This window comes from Coptis chinensis, chromosome 7 (assembly GCF_015680905.1).
Source record: "Coptis chinensis isolate HL-2020 chromosome 7, ASM1568090v1, whole genome shotgun sequence".
Classification (NCBI taxonomy): Eukaryota; Viridiplantae; Streptophyta; class Magnoliopsida; order Ranunculales; family Ranunculaceae; genus Coptis; species Coptis chinensis.
Window position 1 is genome coordinate 49,572,148 of NC_141462.1, and position 19,499 is coordinate 49,591,646.

At 37.1% G+C, this 19,499-nt stretch overlaps 2 protein-coding genes across 2 annotated transcripts; one reads left to right on the top strand and one right to left on the bottom strand.

The window, feature by feature from the left end:
- The first annotated feature begins 1,455 nt into the window (after positions 1-1,455).
- On the top strand, positions 1,456-11,581 carry LOC147487810 (putative E3 ubiquitin-protein ligase LUL2). Its single transcript, XM_086574924.1, has 3 exons — positions 1,456-2,400; positions 10,264-10,762; positions 11,036-11,581. The coding sequence occupies exons 1-3, from the start codon at positions 1,922-1,924 to the stop codon at positions 11,147-11,149; spliced, it is 1,092 nt and encodes a 363-aa protein (XP_086431050.1). The 5' UTR covers positions 1,456-1,921; the 3' UTR covers positions 11,150-11,581.
- An 851-nt stretch (positions 11,582-12,432) lies between these two features.
- Positions 12,433-14,199, bottom strand: LOC147487811 (uncharacterized). The gene has a single exon (XM_086574923.1). It carries the CDS (start codon positions 14,054-14,056, stop codon positions 12,659-12,661), a length of 1,398 nt encoding a protein of 465 aa, XP_086431049.1. The 5' UTR covers positions 14,057-14,199; the 3' UTR covers positions 12,433-12,658.
- Positions 14,200-19,499: the final 5,300 nt, after the last annotated feature.

The following is a 19,499-nucleotide window of genomic DNA, read 5'->3' on the forward strand; positions in this document are numbered from 1 at the left end:
AATAGTGACTTGATTATCTCGTTCGCAAAATTTAGAACAAGACGCGTGATATTTTATGCCGAATAGTGGCAGTACTCACCTAATGACGTTCATGTGAGGGTTACCTGGTATACGATATCCCGTTTAATGTAATTACGGACGGAGTGGTTCATTACGTGAGGGGAGGCATGTGGATGTACATGTTCGGCGTTGGGGAGTGATTGTGGTAGCTAGGGAAACTAGGTAAGACATAGAGACAACGTGATTTTAGAGACACTTAAAGAAACTCTAAACAATAATTGTGATGATATATCAAAGTGTACGTTAAATCTATAATAAATGATTGATTGTGGTTGTGAAATTGGTTATTGAGATTGTTCTTGTTGGTTCAATGAGATGATTGACATTATATATATATGATATGTTTGTTTCATTGTAATTTATGTTGTATTCCCGATGGTTTTACAGAAGAGTGGGTTGAATTGACTATTTATGCAAGTGTGACCCACTCTGTGATCAGGCCTACACCAGTGTAGGTATATAGTAAGTTTTAATTTTGTTATTTTATTATTAGATGTAGTTGATCTAGTACGGTTGGAAGCTAAGGCGCCTCGGTGGAGGAACTAAATGCCTTATTATTATTGAATTGGAAGCTAAGACGCCTCAGTGGAAGAACTACCTATCTTTATTATTGTACTTAGGAATGTTGTATTATTCGTTGGATGTTAATTAGGCGCCTCGGTGGATGAACTAACTGCCTTATTGATTGTATATATATATATATATATATATATTATATATAAATATGATTTGTATTTTTGGGCTACTCATACCAGCATTGTTTATAATGCTGACCCGATTTACATGTTTGCTTATCGAGCGTGTTCATAAAATGAACATAGTCGAAAAGTTTTGACAAGATTAGTGTTGAAGAAGGCTGATTGTTGCTTGTGGTTTGCGTTAGCGTCTCATTACAGAATATGTTTTGTTTTCTCTTGAGGTGCAATAGATTTTCAGTTGATACAATATTTTGTATTTTAAGTTGTAATTATAATTAAAGAGTTGTTGAAAGGAAATTTGTAACTTAATTTGAATTTGTGAATTTTTGGTAATGAAGAGGACTTTGGTTTATTTTTAAAATTTTTTATTGGGTTCAAATTATTGGAATAATTAAACAGGTTATGGGTTTTTGGAAGTTGAGAGTGCATCATACCTCGAAAATCGAATAGTCGGAAACAAATATTGTTTTTTCTGATTTTATCAAAATTCAAGGTGTGACACGAGTGCTCGTATATTTGAAATCAAGTAGAGTCGTTGTGTATGGACTACGTGCGCATCACGTGCTTGGTTGATAGGATGTCCCTTATAATACTTAACAAAGTCCACTTAAATGGGTTTCGCCAAAGAGGCCCTGTTAAATACTAGTATTTAAGAGAGCATCTCCATCTCTAGGTGGTGGTAGTGAACAATCATCGCATGTGATCTGTGGGTGGTGGATGCAAATTTGTTAGTGACAATTGTTTGCCACGAAATTTATTAACACTACGATTTTCTGGGTTTTTCAGCAAATTAGAGATGCTCTAACGTATCACAGTTGTTGTCTAGGGTCTACGTACGTATACTCTAACAAAAAGAGCGGGTTCTCATTTCGCGTAACTCTCGAAAAAAAAATGTCTTTCTTTCGGTGCGTTTATGCCAGTCTAATCCCCCATTGCCCGTAACGGAACCACCCCACTCAAAAAAAGAAGATTCTTCTCCCCGAATAAAAAAAATCATTATATCTTTCTCACTCACTCCCATCTCTTCACCTTCTCTCATAACCCAAGAAAACACTTTATTCATTTCCCCTCTCTCTTTCTTGTTTCTAATAACAAACAAAAATATAAATATAAATATAAATATAAATTGCACCCGAAAACAATAAAACAAAAAAATAAATAAAATGGGAAACAGCGGAAGCAGCAATGGGCACAGACGTAGGAGTAGGACCCACACACATCCACCACCACCTCCAACACAACAACCCCAACCCGAAATATCAGGAAACCGATACGTATTCGCAGCGGCAACTCCATACCCACCTCAATACCCAAACCAGAATCCACCTCACTATTACCAATACTCTGGCTATTACCCACCGCCACCACCACCACCACCGCCTACCATGCCTTTACCATTACCTGCACCATACGATCATCGAGGCGGTGGGCCCCCACATGTTGATCATACTAATTGGGTTGGTGGACGGTACCCTTGTGGTCCTGTTCCTCCTCCGCCAGCTCCTTATGTTGAGCATCAAAAGGCGGTTACTATTAGGAATGATGTTAATCTTAAGAAGGAGAGTTTGAGAGTGGAGGTCGATCAAGAGAACCCGGGCCGGTTTCTTGTTGCCTTTACTTTTGATGCTACTGTTGCTGGAAGGTACTGTTTACTTATTTGTATATATAAATGTTTTTATACTATCGTGAATATTAGTTATCCATGTGCAGTTTCGAATCTAATTTACTTGTAGTGGAAGGATTCTTGTTAAGTTGGTTTATGTAGGTGGTGGTTGCTTGTTCTTTATGTGCATCCATTTGTCAATTGGATTATAGGAATACTGTTAAGGACCACCAACTTAGGGCGGCATGGTAATGTATGATTCCGAGTAGCATGGTGAAGGAATTATATAAGAATAAGAAAAGTTCAATGATCTAATGTGGTAGAGTTGTACTGTTTGTATGTATTGTTTCCATCACTGCTTTAGGTGCCCCCTCCAACCACCTGGTCGTACTGCGTTTAGTAGGTTTTGCAAGAATAGTGAGATTAAGTTACGACCAAGTAGTGGTGTCGTGTCGTGAAACGCGAGTTTAATATCTAAACAGAGAATTCAAAGGTTCTGTATATACATAGATCATCAGTCTTTGTTTCACTTTTTTCCTTTTTGTCCTACTTTTTTCTTCTAGAGCCATTAGTACTTAAATTCCATTAACTTATATAAGGCAATTTAAAGAGTATAGTGTGTCTGAAATCGGACGCACTAATTTATTGAAGAAGATACAGAATTGGGCTATCATACGGTGCAGATTCCAACAATTGGTGTCATACTATAAGAAAATTCTAATTGGAAGCATCAAGTATAATTTTAAATTATCATAAGGATTTTTAGATATCTTTTATAATAATTAGTATGTTAAATATTGATGAAGAGAATGACATCAAGATAGTACGAATTAAACTTTGAGGAGTGTCTTAAGGGTGCATGTTCTCTTTATTTGTTACATGTCTCTAATGAGGGCGAGTTTAGGTAGGTTTTCACTAGTGTTTAAGGATCAGTAGATGATGCTGATGAAGAACAATTATGGTCATAATTGGAAGATATATCGCTGCTTACTGGAATTTACCTTGGTGCATTGGTGGAGAGTTTATTTAATCAAATTTTCAGCTGAGAAGAGACGGGATTGCAATATCAACTGTAATATGAGATCCTGTAATCAATTTGTTAGTAATTTTTGTCTAGTGGACTTCAACCTCGAGGGTGCTCTGTTTTCACACACTGATAATCATGAACAGCCGGCCGTGAGCAGATTGGATAGATTCTTGGCTTCTACTGAGTGGGTGCAGTATTTTGGTGATCATACTGAGGTTGCTTTGGGTTACCATACATTTGACCTTTGTATGATATTATTCCAAGGTTGTAAAAGTGAGGGTGGTCTTAAGCCATTGAATTGATGTGGTTTGAGAAGAGTGACTTGGTTCGTTTATTAGAAGGCTGGTGGAAGAATATTGTAGTTACAGGTAGACCTGGCTCTGTTCTTAGTTAAAAGTTGCAGTTAGTTAAAGATTGGTTGATTGAATATAAGAAGAAGTCTTTGGAAAGGTTTGATGTTAAATTTAAAGAGCATCAAGAACACTTATCTATGCTTAAAGCAAGAGACTTGTCCCGTATGCAACTATTTGGGTGTTGTGGAGATTAAGGGATGGTCTAATTTTTCGTCACAAGGAAACTCCACCTTCTCAACCCGTCTTACAGGTGAAATCTTTCCTTTGGTATTGGCTCACCATCTATCCAAAGAGGAAAGATTATAGGTTTAGGGACTTGGTACTTCGTTGGGGAACTTCTTATAACTGGCGACTAATTAGTTTTGTGCCCATTCTTGAGTGCACTGTTTTTTGTAATGTTGTGTTGTTATAGGTGAGGCTCTCTCTCACTCCATTTGTATTGTCTCTAGTTTTATTATGTTTCAATAAAATTCACTTATCAAAAAAATATTGGGTTTTATAGATCTGCACTCCTATTTGAAAACAAAATTAGACTTGCCCCCCCAAATTCAGGGAAATTTGACTTGCCCCCCAAACTCACACATCGTCTCAGTCAACGCATTTTGACTGTTATCTCGTAGTGAAATGTCCCAACTACCCTTTAAGTATTTTGAGGTATTTTAGGTATTTGGGTTTTATAGATCTGCACCCCTATTTGAAAACAAAATTAGACTTGCCCTCCAAACTCACACACCGTCTCAGTCAACGCATTTTGACTGTTATCTCGTGGTGAAATATCCCAACTAGCCTTTAAGTATTTTGAGGTGTTTTAGGTATTTGGGTTTTATAGATCTGCACCCCTATTTGAAAACAAAATTAGACTTGCCCCCCAAACTCACACACCGTCTCAGTCAACGCATTTTGACTGTTATCTTGTGGTGAAATGTCCCAACTACCCTTTAAGTATTTTGAGGTATTTTAGGTATTTGGGTTTTATAGATCTGCACCCCTATTTGAAAACAAAATTAGACTTGCCCCCCCCCTCCCGTCAAATTTAGGGAAATTAGACTTGCCCTCCCAAACTCACACACCGTCCTTGTTAGCAATTCGGGATACGCCAAAAATTCGGTACGGGAATAATTCAAGAATTATTCGGTTACTCAAAAAAATGGTTCGGTCAAATATTCGGTAAAAAATTCACAATTCGGCAATTATGTGGTGTTTAATTAATACGCGTTTTAAATGTTTGGTTGCAAAAATTCGGAAGTAAAAAATTCATGATATTGTGTTAGTAAATATTAATAATAGTTGTCCTTCTTTACAACATAATAAATATATCCAAGCAATTTAGCTACGAAAACATTGAAACTGTTTGAATGATCCACATAGGTATCTTCATTTATTTGTTTTTGGATTGAAATTACAGTTCAAATTTCAATATACACACTATATATGGCATGATAATTTAAATATTGCCTAAAAAGGTAAAAAGTATAAAAACAAAACTTTTAGATTAATTTATCACTAATAATGTAAGAGTGAGGACATAAAATACATAAAAAATAACAAAAGCGCAACCGAATTTTCATTCATTTTGTTTTTTTTTTAGCCGAAGCCGAATTTTTGAAAAATTCACCAAAAACAGTATTATACGTTTCAAGGCAAAAAATCGCGAATTATTCCAAATTTTTCAAACATTCGGAAGTATAATAACGTTTTGGGGAGTCCGGAAGTATATATCGTTTGGGGGAGTCTAGTTTCCCTTTGAATTTGGGGGGGCAATTCTAATTTTGTTTTCAAATAGGGGTGTAGTTAAGGGTAGTTGGGACATTTCACCACGAGATAACAATCAAAATGCGTTGACTGAGACGGTGTGTGAGTTTGGGGAGGGGGGCAAGTCTAATTTCCCTGAATGGGGGGGGGGGGGCAAGTCTAATTTTGTTTACAAATAGGGGTGTAGATTTGTAAAACCCAAAAATATTTAAAACAAGAGAGGAACTGGTCAATCTTTCAGTTGAGGAGTTGAACCTTAAAGCTGATACTAGAAAAGAGTTAAATGATTGTCTCAATATGAAAGATATATAGATAGAATTAGTAATAATAAGTATTTAGTATGTTATAGTTTAATTAGTATTTGGTATTTTAGCAGTATTTGACTTAGGCTTTAGCTAGTTTATAATTAGGATTCGTTGGAGCTCAATGATTGAATTGTATAAATAAGGTCATTGGCCTCACAAATTGGTTGGTTGATATCATAAGAATATTGCTGTGATTTTCGGAATAAAAGTGTCAATTTTAGGTTTTACTAAATTCCCTTTTTCCACCAAATTAGGGTTAGAATTAGCTTTTGATTAGTGGTGTGCTAATTGAAGTTGCTTCCACCTTCAATTCACATCAAAAGTAGTATCAGAGCGGCTAGAATCCTTGGAAAGAACGAGATTATGTGGAGATAAAGTTCTTACTGTCTCTGAAGAAGTTGGTGAAGCTACTGTAGCTATTTGTGTTCTCAATCTTGAGTCCGGCTTTAAACTTGCTTCAGCTCGTGGTCAAGCTTTTCAAGCTCAAATCTCCACAAAATGTCGTTTCTTTCCAAGGATTCTAACGCACTTTGAGATTACTTTCAATTTGAATTAAAGACGGAAACAACTTTTAATCAACACACCATTGATAAATTAAGGCTAATTCTAACCCTAACTGGGGATTTTAGCAAAGCCTAAAATCAACACACTTTTAATCCAAAAATCACAGCAATATTCTCATTAAATCAACCAACCAATTCGGGAGGCCAATGGACTTATTTATACAATTCAATCCTTGAGCTCCAAAGAATCCTAATTATAAACTAGCTAAAAACTAAATCAAATACCAGTAGAATACCAATTACTAAGTAAACTAGATTACAAAATACTTAGTATCACTAATTCCATCAAATATTCTGAAACCTAAAAGCAAATGGACATTAGATGGAGAAAGATGTGCAATATATTTTCACAACATTGCAAGTGCCAGAGTTCGAGTTAATTCTATTTCTAGATTGTATATCAATGGGCATGATGCAAGATCAATACTTGAATAAAAGTCGTATAGTGGACATCTAGAACGGCTTGTATAAGGAAGAGTTCTCAATGAGGTTGACTCTTGAAGGGGTTGGTTTTCAGACTTTGGGTGAAGCTTTGACTATTTGGTACTTTACCCATGAATAACCATTGAGATAGTGTTTCAACACTCTGTTGCCCTCTCACCCGTTTGTTACTATTTCTTGATTAGGCAACTTCAAAATCATGCTTAATTCATACCGTCAAATTTCTACCCTCTCGAGATGACTCTAGTTTCTAGAATAAAGCATCATGAAAGCTTTGTAAATGGAGGGCTTATGGTGCTTTAACAGATCTGGTGATCTCTCTGTGAGAAGTAATGTTCTCTGCTCGTCTGGCATTCATCTGGCATTGAATCCCATTTTCTACAATATTTTTCAGAAGAATCTTAGATATGCTCTGCTGATTTGGAACTTACTGGTCATATGTCCTACCACAAAGCCCTATTCAGAAGTTGTAAGTCAAATCATCATTTCGACCATTCTTCTGCACTTGCTTATCACAGTTAATATATTCGGCAAAAAGCAGATCTTATCTCCGCTCTCTGTTTGCAGAGAGAGAGAGAGAGAGACTTAAAACATCACACTTGTTTGAGATTCTTTTATAACCCGGTTTAGTGAGGAATCTTTCTTTAAGTGTGTCATTCTATTATAATCTACAAAGATGACTTCACTATGTAAATACTTTATTATGTATGACCAGAAGCAGATCCATACATTGGACTATTGGATTAATTGCATTGGACATGTAAATTACTTGCTTCATTGGAATGGATTGTAATAGCTCGATATTGTGTAGTGTTTCACCTAGGGAAACATATAGAAAAGAAAAAAGGTAAGTAGGAATTAAACTAAACCAGGCTCGCCCTAATTTGAGATGAATGTTATAATAGAGCCCTAATTTGAGATGAATGTTATAATTCTCGACCTTTTGATAGTTTGATAGCTTCACATTGGCATGGGTACGAATGGCTTTACAGGCGTAGAAACTTTTCTCCGGGTACGTGTCGTTGTCCGACACAGTTTAAGGATTGTCTGATGCACGACCTATATTTGGTAGGACATGGGGACGGGACAGCTAATTAAAAATTAAATTGTTACTATTCTAGTTACACAAAGTAATTCTTGGGCTCAAGACCTTGCAAGCCTTACAAAGCGCCTCCTTATGAATAAATAACTATGAAAGTGGCATATCATGGTTATGTTAATAGATTAGTTTTTGAGTCTTTTAGGGTATATAATAAACCCTAGTTTGAAATCGTATGCTTAATGTGTTTGTCTGCCTAACACGAGTGTCTGCGTGTCTGTCCCACACGGATTTTTTTAAGAATATGAAGTGTCCATTACTTAGATAGTTTTAAAGGGTAGTTGCAAAGGTTTAGTGTTGCCTTAGGTATTTGTTTCTGTAATCTATGTTACATGGACACGCCATATTTCAAAAATAATCCACATAGGATATGTATCCACATGTCCGAGAAGAACACATGTATGTGATATAGCTCAATTTTAGATATTTCGCCGTGTTAGACAATTCATATCCGTGTCAGATACGAACACACATGATTCGTCTTTCTCTGGTCGAAGTTTTGGGAAGAGTGGACAGATACATCATTCGGGGACCTTATGTTCAGATGGGATTCCTTGCTCGGCCATGCATGATTGCATCCCTTTGTTTTAGTTTTCTCTAATAGTCGTAGTTTCTTTTTTCTAGTATCGATTTTGTATCTGTTTTTTCCTTTGTTGTATCTGAGTGGGATATCTCATCCTACGAACTTTGACTTTATGATTATATATATATACACATCACAATTTACTGATAAAAAAAAAAAAAAAAAAATGTAATTTAGGTGTAAATTGCTCCAAACAGATTGGGGGCATTTTTTTTGTTCTTTGATAAGGTGGGGGCCTTTTCTATAGATGTTGTAAATACTAAATTCAGTCTCTAAAACTTTGTTTGATATTACGCTAAATAATGAAAGTTGAGAGTTGAGACCTTGAGAGAGGAGATGGGGTTGAGGTTTGTTAATGGCTGCCCTTCTTTGGTGGAGAAGGTGCCTACGTAGTTCCTCCATAGGAAAGCGGAATCAAGCCAACGCAGTTATGGGGTTGGCTTTTATAGATGTGGAAGGCATGGTGCAAAGCATGATGGCTATAGTAGGTGGAATCATGGCGCACAACATGATGGAGACATGTTAGACATGGCTTTATATGTTTGTAGCCCATAAGACGTTGTAAGCTTATAAGACATCTTATATATGAAGAATATTGTATGTAACATGTGTTTCCTTGTAATTGGTTGATAGATAGAAGTAGATATATGTACTTACAGAGCCCTCTCTCGTTAGGTTGCTATTGTAAAGAACGGTTTGACTAGAAATACAAAGTACTTGGACACGGCGCGAATTGTTGTTATTTGTTGCTTGAGTAGGCGTGTTTTTGTAACTGGTGAAATACTGATGGTTGATGGCGTGCTTGAGGGACAATTGTGTGTCGCATGTTGAGTTGTTGAAATAGGTAAGCCCTCAATTAGACGAATTTGATGTCGTTTTTAAAGTAGGTTGTTTTGAAGACCTAAGATTTGGCGGACTAAGTCGTAGAGTGTAGAATGTGAGGTTGTTGACGACGAGATGAGTTGAAGAGAAGAGATAGTCAAGGCGTTCAATAAGTAGTTTGTCCAGTTATAGCAGAGAGTTGTGGTGTTTTGAGTTTGTAGATTTCATCTAACCCTCAGTTACTAGTTACTGAGAAGTGTAGATGGCTTAGCGATGGTTATCATGATTACCATGAGTATTGTCAGGTCGTCGGCCTGGTACTTAGTTTGAGAAGTTGTAGAGCATATAGTTGTTTAACCTGTATAGATGGTGTGAACATTGTACCTTACACTAGGGTACACAGGGTTTAACCATATTTGCAAGACGTGGCCTGATGTCTTGTAAGCCTGGAGTTGTGTAAGACGTGACGCAGTTTAAGGGAGTGTCTAACCCTTATGACAGTTTAGGGGAGTGTTTAACCCTCGACAGTTTAGGGGACTGTCTAACCCGTATGTTTGCATTGTTTGCATTGAGCGGACCAGATTGAAGTTATAGCAGCTTGTGTAAATTTCATTGAGATCTCACGAATCGCCTCAATAAATATGATCTTGAGAGGGCTTATGCCTTGTAGAGCGGTGTATATGTCGGATGGAGTAGCTTATGACTCGAAGGTCATGTGTACTTGAGAATTATTACTGTTGGTCGGACATGTGTCTCCTTGTAATTGGTTGATAGGTAGGAGTAGATATATGTACTTACAGATATCATACAGAAAATCTTTTGGTGAATGTTCTTCTGTTCTTTTTATGTATCTTCCAGTTCTGATGTTTGCGTATGGTGTGAGTGATATGATTTATTTGATACTTTTAAGTGAAGTTTGATATGTCTGATTGATAGTTTGTTTATTATGCAATGCAGCATCACTATTTTCTTCTTTGCAAAGGAAGAGGCGGATTGTAACCTTACACCGATGAAGGAAAGTCTACAGCCCATCACAGTTTCTTTCCAGCAAGGTCTGGGTCAGACTTTCAGGCAACCTTCTGGAACTGGGATTGATTTCTCCACACTTGAGGAGTCAGAATTACTAAAAGAAGGTGATATGCAAATCTATCCACTTGCCGTTAAAGCAGAGGCATCTCCATTAGGACATAATGAGACAAACGGTGGAAGCCCAGATACTAAACCCACAAATTCTCAGATCACCCAGGCAGTGTTTGAGAAAAAAGAGAAGGGTGAGTATCAGGTGAGAGTAGTGAAGCAGATCCTTTGGGTGAATGGAATGAGGTACGAACTACAGGAGATTTATGGGATCGGGAATTCGGTAGACAGTGATTTTGATGGGAATGACCCAGGAAAAGAATGTGTGATCTGCCTCTCAGAACCTCGTGACACGACTGTCCTTCCTTGCCGACACATGGTATTTATAGTCTTTGTTTCTCAATATACATGGACTGACGTTTGCATTAGAGATCAGGGAATTCCCTACTGCTTGTACTTACTTTGGACAAGTTCAAGTGGATTCTTTTGTTGTCCATCTAATAGTTTCAGTTGATAAATCTCTCGTTCTGGTTGGGCCATTCAGTCTCCCTTTCCATTACTACTGGCTTAGTATTCTTCTTTTCTCTCATTAAATGTCAGGGGATAACCATATTTATGTGGCTAAGTTATATGTTTGCTTTTTGGTGTGCAGTGCATGTGCAGTGGCTGTGCAAAGGTTCTAAGGTTCCAAACTAACCGATGCCCCATTTGTCGTCAGCCAGTTGAGCGTCTACTGGAGATCAAGGTCAACAAGCCTGATGAATAAGATATTCTCTGTGGAGATACTATGCTTGTATAGTTTGCGACGTCTTTTTTCTTATAATCATCCTCGGCTGTTGTGTAACCGAAGTTTATGACAAATTATGGCATTACCACCGCTGTGAAGCTATATGCTCGTGGACTGGCAGGGCTGATAAAGACTCATAAAATACGTATATTTGCTGCACATCATGCAATCTAAACAATGATGGTTGACAATATTATGTATATGTTCTGCATTATGTAATTCAGTGTACCCAGCTTCTGAAGTTGATCTGAGGAATATACATGGTGATGTGCAAGGACTTACTAGGGCATGCATGACCGCCGATATACATGTAGGCAGGGTGTTGATACAGCTTCATTTTCATTAATCTGGACTGAAGTAGTAACATATAGCCGCCTCTTGAAAGAAAGTAAACCTTGTTTGTTATTGATAGCTCTGCTGTTGACAAGTAGTTTCAAGGTATTAAGTTTGGTGATGATAAGTCATGGTGTGCTGTTGTCTAAGGTGTTAGATTTTCCGGCTCTTCCTTGTCTCAAGTTGTAACTGTGGAACCAAGTTACTTGAGTGCAATATTGCTCATTGTATCACAATAGTAGTTCTTTAAACAATAACAATAAAGAAAAACAAAAGTATGAAGAAAGAACTCAGTTTGTCAGGGTAAACTACTCAGTATGTCAGGATAAACTAAGTAAATGGTATTGTGTAGAAGTTTATGTAGAATTTCAAGACCACAACTTCAGTACACAAGCCAGTTGTTTCAAAAGTACCATTTTATCTCGTGGCCTAAGTTTATATCATCTCTGCGATCAAACTTTTTTGAAGTTCTAATTGATGGTTTCATTTTATAGAAACTGAATACAAGAGTTGATACACGCTCCAGGAAGAGCAACCGATCTGTTTTCCTCACAGATTAAGGTAAAAGTGAATATTAAATTACTTCTGCAAAGGAAATAGCCACTGATGCAACACCAGCAGCACTTCCAATTTTTTTAAACTTAAAACAGAACAGCTGATTGAATACATGTTTTTCTCCTCAGCTTAGATAACATAGATAAACAAAGATCCATACATAAACAAAGATCTCAAAAGAGGACAAGACTCAACGGACAGTAGTGCCATATTGAAACCATAAGTTTAACTTTTAACTGGTGTTCAGTCTTCTATCCATTGATGAACAAACACACCACTACTCCTCAAACCCCTAACAAGGTCCTTGAGCACTTGAGTTGATACACACTCCAGGAAGAGCAATTAATTAGTTTTCCTCACAGATTAAGATTAAGTTAAGGCGTAAGTGAACATTAAATTATTCCTGCGAAGGAAATAGCCACTGGTACAACACCAGTAGCACTTCCATTTATTCATAAACATAAAACATAGAATAGCTGATTGAATACATGTTTTCTCCTCAGCTTAGACAACATAAATATACAAAGATCCTTAAATTGGACACGACTCCACGTAATGCCATATTCAAACCAGAAGTTCAATGAACTTTTTAACTGGTGTTTAGTTCTCTAACCATTGATGAACAAACACTCCATTACTCCTCAAACCCTTGACAAGGTCCAAACAGTCTGCATTCTTAGACCCTTGGCCATCCACATTGTTTGTGCATCGAAGGAATAACTCATCAACAAGGCAAATGTCTCCACTTTCAAACAACTCGTGGAGCAATTGTAATTCCACCCCTTGTGCATTCATCTTCATAACTACGAAATCTCCAGCTGCAACTGTTTCTCTGAACCAGGCAAGAAAATCAAACTCTTCATTTTCAGGTGGTGGATCAGGTGGATCACCATTGACAGCAACCTTATTTCCAGCCAAACCTGGGTGATAAACAAAAGTGATACCTGGCCTATTAACATAGGAAGAAAGAACAGTTGTGTTATGATCAACAACATAAACATCAACAGCTCGAGATGGTGCAGGATACATAGTTAAAAACCATTTTGTAGTGTTGGAACTCATGAATTGCCCTGCACCTATATCAATATAGATAAACCTCTTTCTAGAAGCGATATCCACAAACTTAGATAAATAGGAAAATCCAAATCCACCTTCAACAGCTAATGATTTTTCCTCTAAAACAGGCTCCAAATGTCGCATAAATGGCTTGTTTTCTGTAATTGATGGACACTCATCAGGGAGCTGATAATGCTCAAAAGGATTGATCCAATCAAATTTCTTCCTGAAAATTACTAATGAGAACGAGTGATGGATACTGTGCACATGTAAAACATCTGAGCTTTTCAGGTACAACGAAATCGGGGTAGCAGATTTAATCAAGCTAACAGGGTTTGCGTGATGGGCATAGACAAGCATTGCTCCAATACCACCTGCCTTGAGAACTCGCTCGATTTCTAGCACAAGAAGGGCAGGTACAGTAACCCTATTGATATCACTCGAGAACACAAAATCAAAAGATTCGTCCTCAAACTCAAGCTCGTAAACAAAGCTTTTACGCATTAGCGAGAAAAACGGATGCCGATTCATCCCAAATATATTAATAAAACCCAATTCACGCAATGCAGATACAGCCGAAGCCGTTCCATCTCCAACACAAAGAGCTTTCGCATTAATTTTCAACAATTTCTCATCCATTAGCTCTTTAAACATATCTATTGTAATATTCCCCATTTCCTTACAAGGAATCACATTAGCAAGATAAGGAAACACATAAACCAACGACATAAACCGTCCAGGAAATGCCGTTAATGCCTGATTCGATGAAGAAGCACATCCATCATAATAAGAATTCAGCTTAGTTGACTCATCATCTACATCACGGATAAGTTGTAGAGATGGAAATATGGCTATAGCAAATGCAACTAAAAATGCACGAAGTAACACACGCTTAGCCATAGATCTACGAAGTAGTATTGATTTCATAATCTTGAATACCATAATGAAAAATTTGAGAGTGTAATAAACTTGAAATTAATTAACGAGTGCAAAACCTGGAAGAGGTGTGATTTCCACCCACGAGGACTCCTTGAGACTTTTTATAGCCTAGCCACACTCTTTTTGGAATTCTTTTAGTCATTGATTCATACCAACATGTACCCATCTTGAAAAACTGCATTTTATGTTACACTACATTCTTCCCTTAGAACCAACTTCTCGTTAGATCCAGGAGAGCTGTGCTGGGGGCTGGAGAGTTTATAATGGAAGAGAGAGAGAGAGTGTGTATATATATATATATATATATATATGATATATGTGTGTGTAATTGAGCTGGAAGTAGTACTAGTGCTTTTAGTGTTAGAGTGTGTGTGTTGGGGATAGATGTATTATGTATTATTTATTTCTACCCAAGGTGTGAACTACGAAGCTTCCAAGGTTATGACACTTTACGTGGGACGCGTGTTGGGAGTAGAATGGGTTGGTGGATGACTTGAAGACACTTTTCTTTTATTCTGTTGGATCACATGGTCCGTCTTTATGAATCTAGACAACTAGATAGGCCAACCTCATCTATAATTTTGATGCCTTCGCCAAACAGTGTGTGTAACACGAGGCAGTAAAAATACAGGGTCAAGGGTCAAGTTAGAGAGAATGAGGTTTTCGGATGATGGCTGTACTAGTATCATTGGAGTATTTAGTTAATTATGTATTTTTTTAAATTATTTTTTATAATAGATTTTGCGGAAAATGTCTGGATCGGACGTTAACTAAGAAATGAGGACAGAACAGCCTGTTGAATCTGCACTAGTTTTATTCCACTATCGGACGTGGCCCCCACTTGAAAATAGTGTGAAATACCTCTAATACCCTTCCACATATTAGTTATTTTTATTTGAAAAAAAATAAAATTAATATTATAGGAATTTACATATAAACCCTTGAACAACTCCCTCCCACTAGTCACATCTCTTACATCAGAAGTTATTTTCTCTCTCCTATTCCTATCAAAACTGGACATCCTTTCTTCTCTCTCAACAACATTCACTCCTGAGTACACAGTCTCCAATGAAAATTTCATTTCTTCCCGCCCAATTTTCTTCCATTTTTTTTTCCCCATCCATTTCTACTCTGATAAGATACATTATTTTTCATTCTAGAGTTCTTCATCTAAGAAAATCATTTGGAGAAACACAACAGACAACCATGTGCTTGATAATAGGCTAAAATTAATTGTTTACATTTAAGTTGATTACGCTTATAAATGTTTCTATTACATTCGAGTTAAATGTCAGTTTAATAGCAACATCCTAAATGTCCCAAGTCACTTTGATCATTGGATTCTTTCCACATGTTGTAAAAGTAAAGCAAAATAGGGATGAGAACCGTATTAAGCGTATATTTTCAAGTTATCAAAATACGAATTTTATAGCACCATATATTGTTGTACATTTGAGATAAGATGTCTTACTATGATCATATTCAGTTAAGTTAAACTGTAGTACGCTCTCTAAAATGAACTTATATAGTGGAGTACATATGAGATAAGATGTCTTAATATGATCATGTTTAGTTTAGGTAAACTATAGTAAACTCTCAAAAGTGAAATGATATAGTGTCGTACTTGGGAGATCTGATGTCTTAATATGATCATGTTCAAGTGGACTTATATAGTGTTGTATTTGGGAGATAAGATGTCTTGATATGATCAAGTTCAGTTCAGGTAAACAGTAGTACGTACGCTGTCTAAAGTGGACAAATATAGTGTCTTACTTGGGAGATAAGATATCGTAATATGATCTTGTTCAGTTCAGGTAAACTGTAGTACGCTGTTTAAAGTGGACTTATATAGTGTCGTAGGTGGGAGATAAGTTGTCTTAATATGATCATGTTTAGTTCAGTTAAATTGTAGTACACTCTCTAAAGTGAACTTATATAGATGTGTTATGGGTTTTTGTTTCAACCATGGTCACTAAAGCATAACAAAGTCCTTCTGAATTATACCATGATGGTGATTCTGAAAAGACTCAAGAGAGGAATTATTGTAGAATGAAAGCCCACTATTGGTGGAAAAGTCATGTAGAGATGGGCACATTTGACGAGTACTGGATTATTGGCAAGAGACCAAAAGTAGTTGTGGCTATATGTAGCAATGATGGATACCTTCATTTTCGTAGTTACTATCCCCAGACTCCTCACTGTCCGGATCTAGAGACTTTGGCCCATTTGATGGAGATTTTCGTGGTGACAATTAACAAGTTGTACAACTTCAAGTTCAATATGGAGGCGGTGGTGAAATGAGAATTTCACAAGTTAGTTTCGGACATAGACTTGCTCAGGAATTGGTGTTTCAATGTAAATTTCATGGCTAGGTATCTGTATGAGATGGGATGCGACTATAAAACTATGTTTTACACCAATGCAAAAAAGGCCAAAGAAATGAGGTTTATTCTATTCCCAAGTGTGGTTTATGTATGCATTTAAGTTCCTGGGCGAATTTGAAAGTCCAAAAGACTATGATGTTTCTGAAAGACTACCACGCCCGGAAGCACTGCCATTTCCACTACCATGGATAGGAAAAAAGGTAATAAATATGGTTTTGAAAAATATAATAGTATTTGATATATAAGGAAAGGAAAAGTTATTGTTGCCTGTTTATGTTTGTTATGTGCAATAAATCTGTGTTCAAATCTTGTATAATTGAAAAGAAAATATGATGAGGCTATGATAGATTCTGAGGACATATATTGAATGGAAGGCGTATCTACTCTCAAAACGACCACGACTAGGAATGGGTGGAAGTGGCCGTAAGTGCTATGTGCTTGCAAAGCCAAAGGGCCCATGCATCACATATACTCTGCCATGTGGATCTCTTGAAATTGACTTCTACGACGAAGACGAATATGGTGATTTTGAGTAATTTGTATGAGGAATGTTTTGGAGTTTCAAACTTGTTTTATATGGCCCTTTTGTTGTGATGAAAGCGAATACTTGTATCGATAAGTTTTAGTAAATTATATGGTAGAAGTTGATAGTTTTAATCTGTCGAAAGTGAGAACCCAAAATAGACCAAAATACGACGCTTTCCAAATTTAAAGTACACCAAAATAAACAAACAAATCCACGACGCACCACATGAACAACTTCAATAAATGTCACTGAAATATGTAATTTTTGCAATGCGAATATAATCAAAGTCATCAGAGATCTACTATTATCTAATAACATGTACGATGTCGCAAAGCGAGTTTCTGTAGTCTTAGTATGGATATTTTTGTCTCCGGGGCAACAAAGATCTATCTATATTTTTCAAAGAAGACATGAAGTCTGAGTGGGAGCATATATTGTCTTGCTCTAGGTAATGTTTTAGGGATGTTCTAACTGTACACAAAAGTAATTAAATACAATCCAGTAGTTACTAAAAACAAACAAAATCCAATACCATGTAATTAGTTTGTCCATCCAGTCAATCAACCACTATGCATTTTTAATATTTATTCACGGCTAAGCAGGCATGCAAGTCAAAACTTCCAACCCATTCTCAGCAAGTCCACCCCATGATCATATCCACAATTGAAGTCTCAGCAGCATCCTGCTCAAAAAAGGAAAGAAGTCAGCAAGCAGCTATGAAGTGTCACAGCAGGCATATAACATCCCACAAAAATAACAACCTTTCAACCCACATTTAGATGATAACTTAGAGTAATTTGGGAGTCATTTTAAATCATGTACCTTGATTGCATTTTCCCATTATAAATGAGCAGTTGTTGCAATTTAAATTTTGGAAATAGTGTTCCCACGAACAGACTTTTGTTCCAAATCAGCACCTCGCACCGCATCAGCACCACCACCCGGAACACTCACAACAAGCATAGTGTATTTTTCTTCGATGTGCAACCCCAACTCCTTAAGCATAGTGCATTAATTAAAAAGTAATTAATGGTGAAGTAGAAGCATTGGTATTACCATATCAACTGCAGTTGAATCAGGGTCTTGTAGGTTAGGATGAAGATCTAATTCCCATCTTCTAAGTTCTCAATTACACAGACTTCCTGCATAAAACTTGATAAAAACTCAAAAACTAGCTAAGATGATCAGGAAAGCATGAAGACAGAAAAGCCTACTAAGGCGGTGGATATCATCAGCCTTGTTTAGATAAGTTATGGCAATATCCTTGGCTGTCTCCCTAGCCTTGAGAATCTCTTTACATTTAATTTGACCATGTAGAGAAGAATGAGCTTCTATTAAGGGAAAATACCTCGTTCGGAAATCACTTGGCTCATTCTTGTTTATTTCATAACGGACCCTTTCATAATACCAACTAGGTGAACGTTGGGTGGAAAGCCCAGTTAGTAGTGCCATATCCGACAACTTGAATAAGATGTATCATGGAGCGATTCTCATTTTCAGCAACTCTGAAACCAATTTGAGGTGGCTAAAATGATTGTATGTGGTTGTTTTTAGAATCCCTAGAGTCTACAGTCCCATCAACCTTCAGAAGAAACCGAAATGGAGAAGTCCAAAAATTTTCTCCTTCATCAGTATCAAATTAATCAATCTTGTGCTCTCCAGGGACCCCAAGGATCCTAAAAAAACCTTATACAATCATTTTTGCCACCTTAAACTAGTTGTAAATTTCTTCCCCTTCGTCTTACAACTACTGCACACATGGACACAACTTGTAAGCACATTATAACAACATAATCAGACAAGGAAGACACTTCCAAAGCTATGATATCTTACAACAGTCACACAATGTCCTACTGAAGTAGCAGACTTTTAAACCAAAATTAGAGTATAAATTAGTGTTTGGAACATATTTAAACAACCATTTCCACCTCAGTAGTAGCAGTTGGTGCATTTTCAACTTCAGATATAGCCTTGACTGTTGGAGTTTTTTTCTCCCACATCAAAGTCCAAAGACCGAGCAGCTTTCCTCATACAGTACTCTTCGTCAGTGATGCCACACTCCAACAAGTCCTTTGCTATTCTTTTCCTAATATACATTCGCCTCTTTGATTGAAAGACGGGTGGCAAATTTCTGAGTAAGCAGTTAGCAAAGGCAAGTGTGTATGCACCACAGTTGGTGTCGTCATCCTGTTTGGCGCATTCGGCAAACTCCAATTTCCACTAACGACCCAGTTTTGCAATGTCTATACACTCACTATCTGAGCTCAAAAGTGCGTAAGGGAGCACCGTCAACAACTTTGTCAAACGAGGTGTGGGGTCCAGAACCTAGACGACACCATCATTCAGCTTCTCCAACGAGTTGTAGATTTGAACAGTCCATGTGACAAAGTTAACGATGATGAGGATCCAATGCACTCCTTCAACATTCACCATCATCATCAACCCACGACAGTTTCTCAAGTCTGGCCTCGAACTGTCGCGCTGAACCAGTTCGATGATACGGGTCTTTAAATTACCCACAATTTGTAGTCTTGTG

Excerpts from the sequence above, each read along its gene's own strand:
- LOC147487811 (XM_086574923.1), bottom strand. The coding sequence starts at position 14,056 with ATGGTATTCAAGATTATGAAATCAATACTACTTCGTAGATCTATGGCT.
- LOC147487810 (XM_086574924.1), top strand. The coding sequence starts at position 1,922 with ATGGGAAACAGCGGAAGCAGCAATGGGCACAGACGTAGGAGTAGGACC. Across the intron at positions 2,401-10,263 it reads GATGCTACTGTTGCTGGAAG|CATCACTATTTTCTTCTTTG; the intron begins GTACTGTTTACT and ends TATGCAATGCAG. Across the intron at positions 10,763-11,035 it reads TCCTTCCTTGCCGACACATG|TGCATGTGCAGTGGCTGTGC; the intron begins GTATTTATAGTC and ends TTTGGTGTGCAG.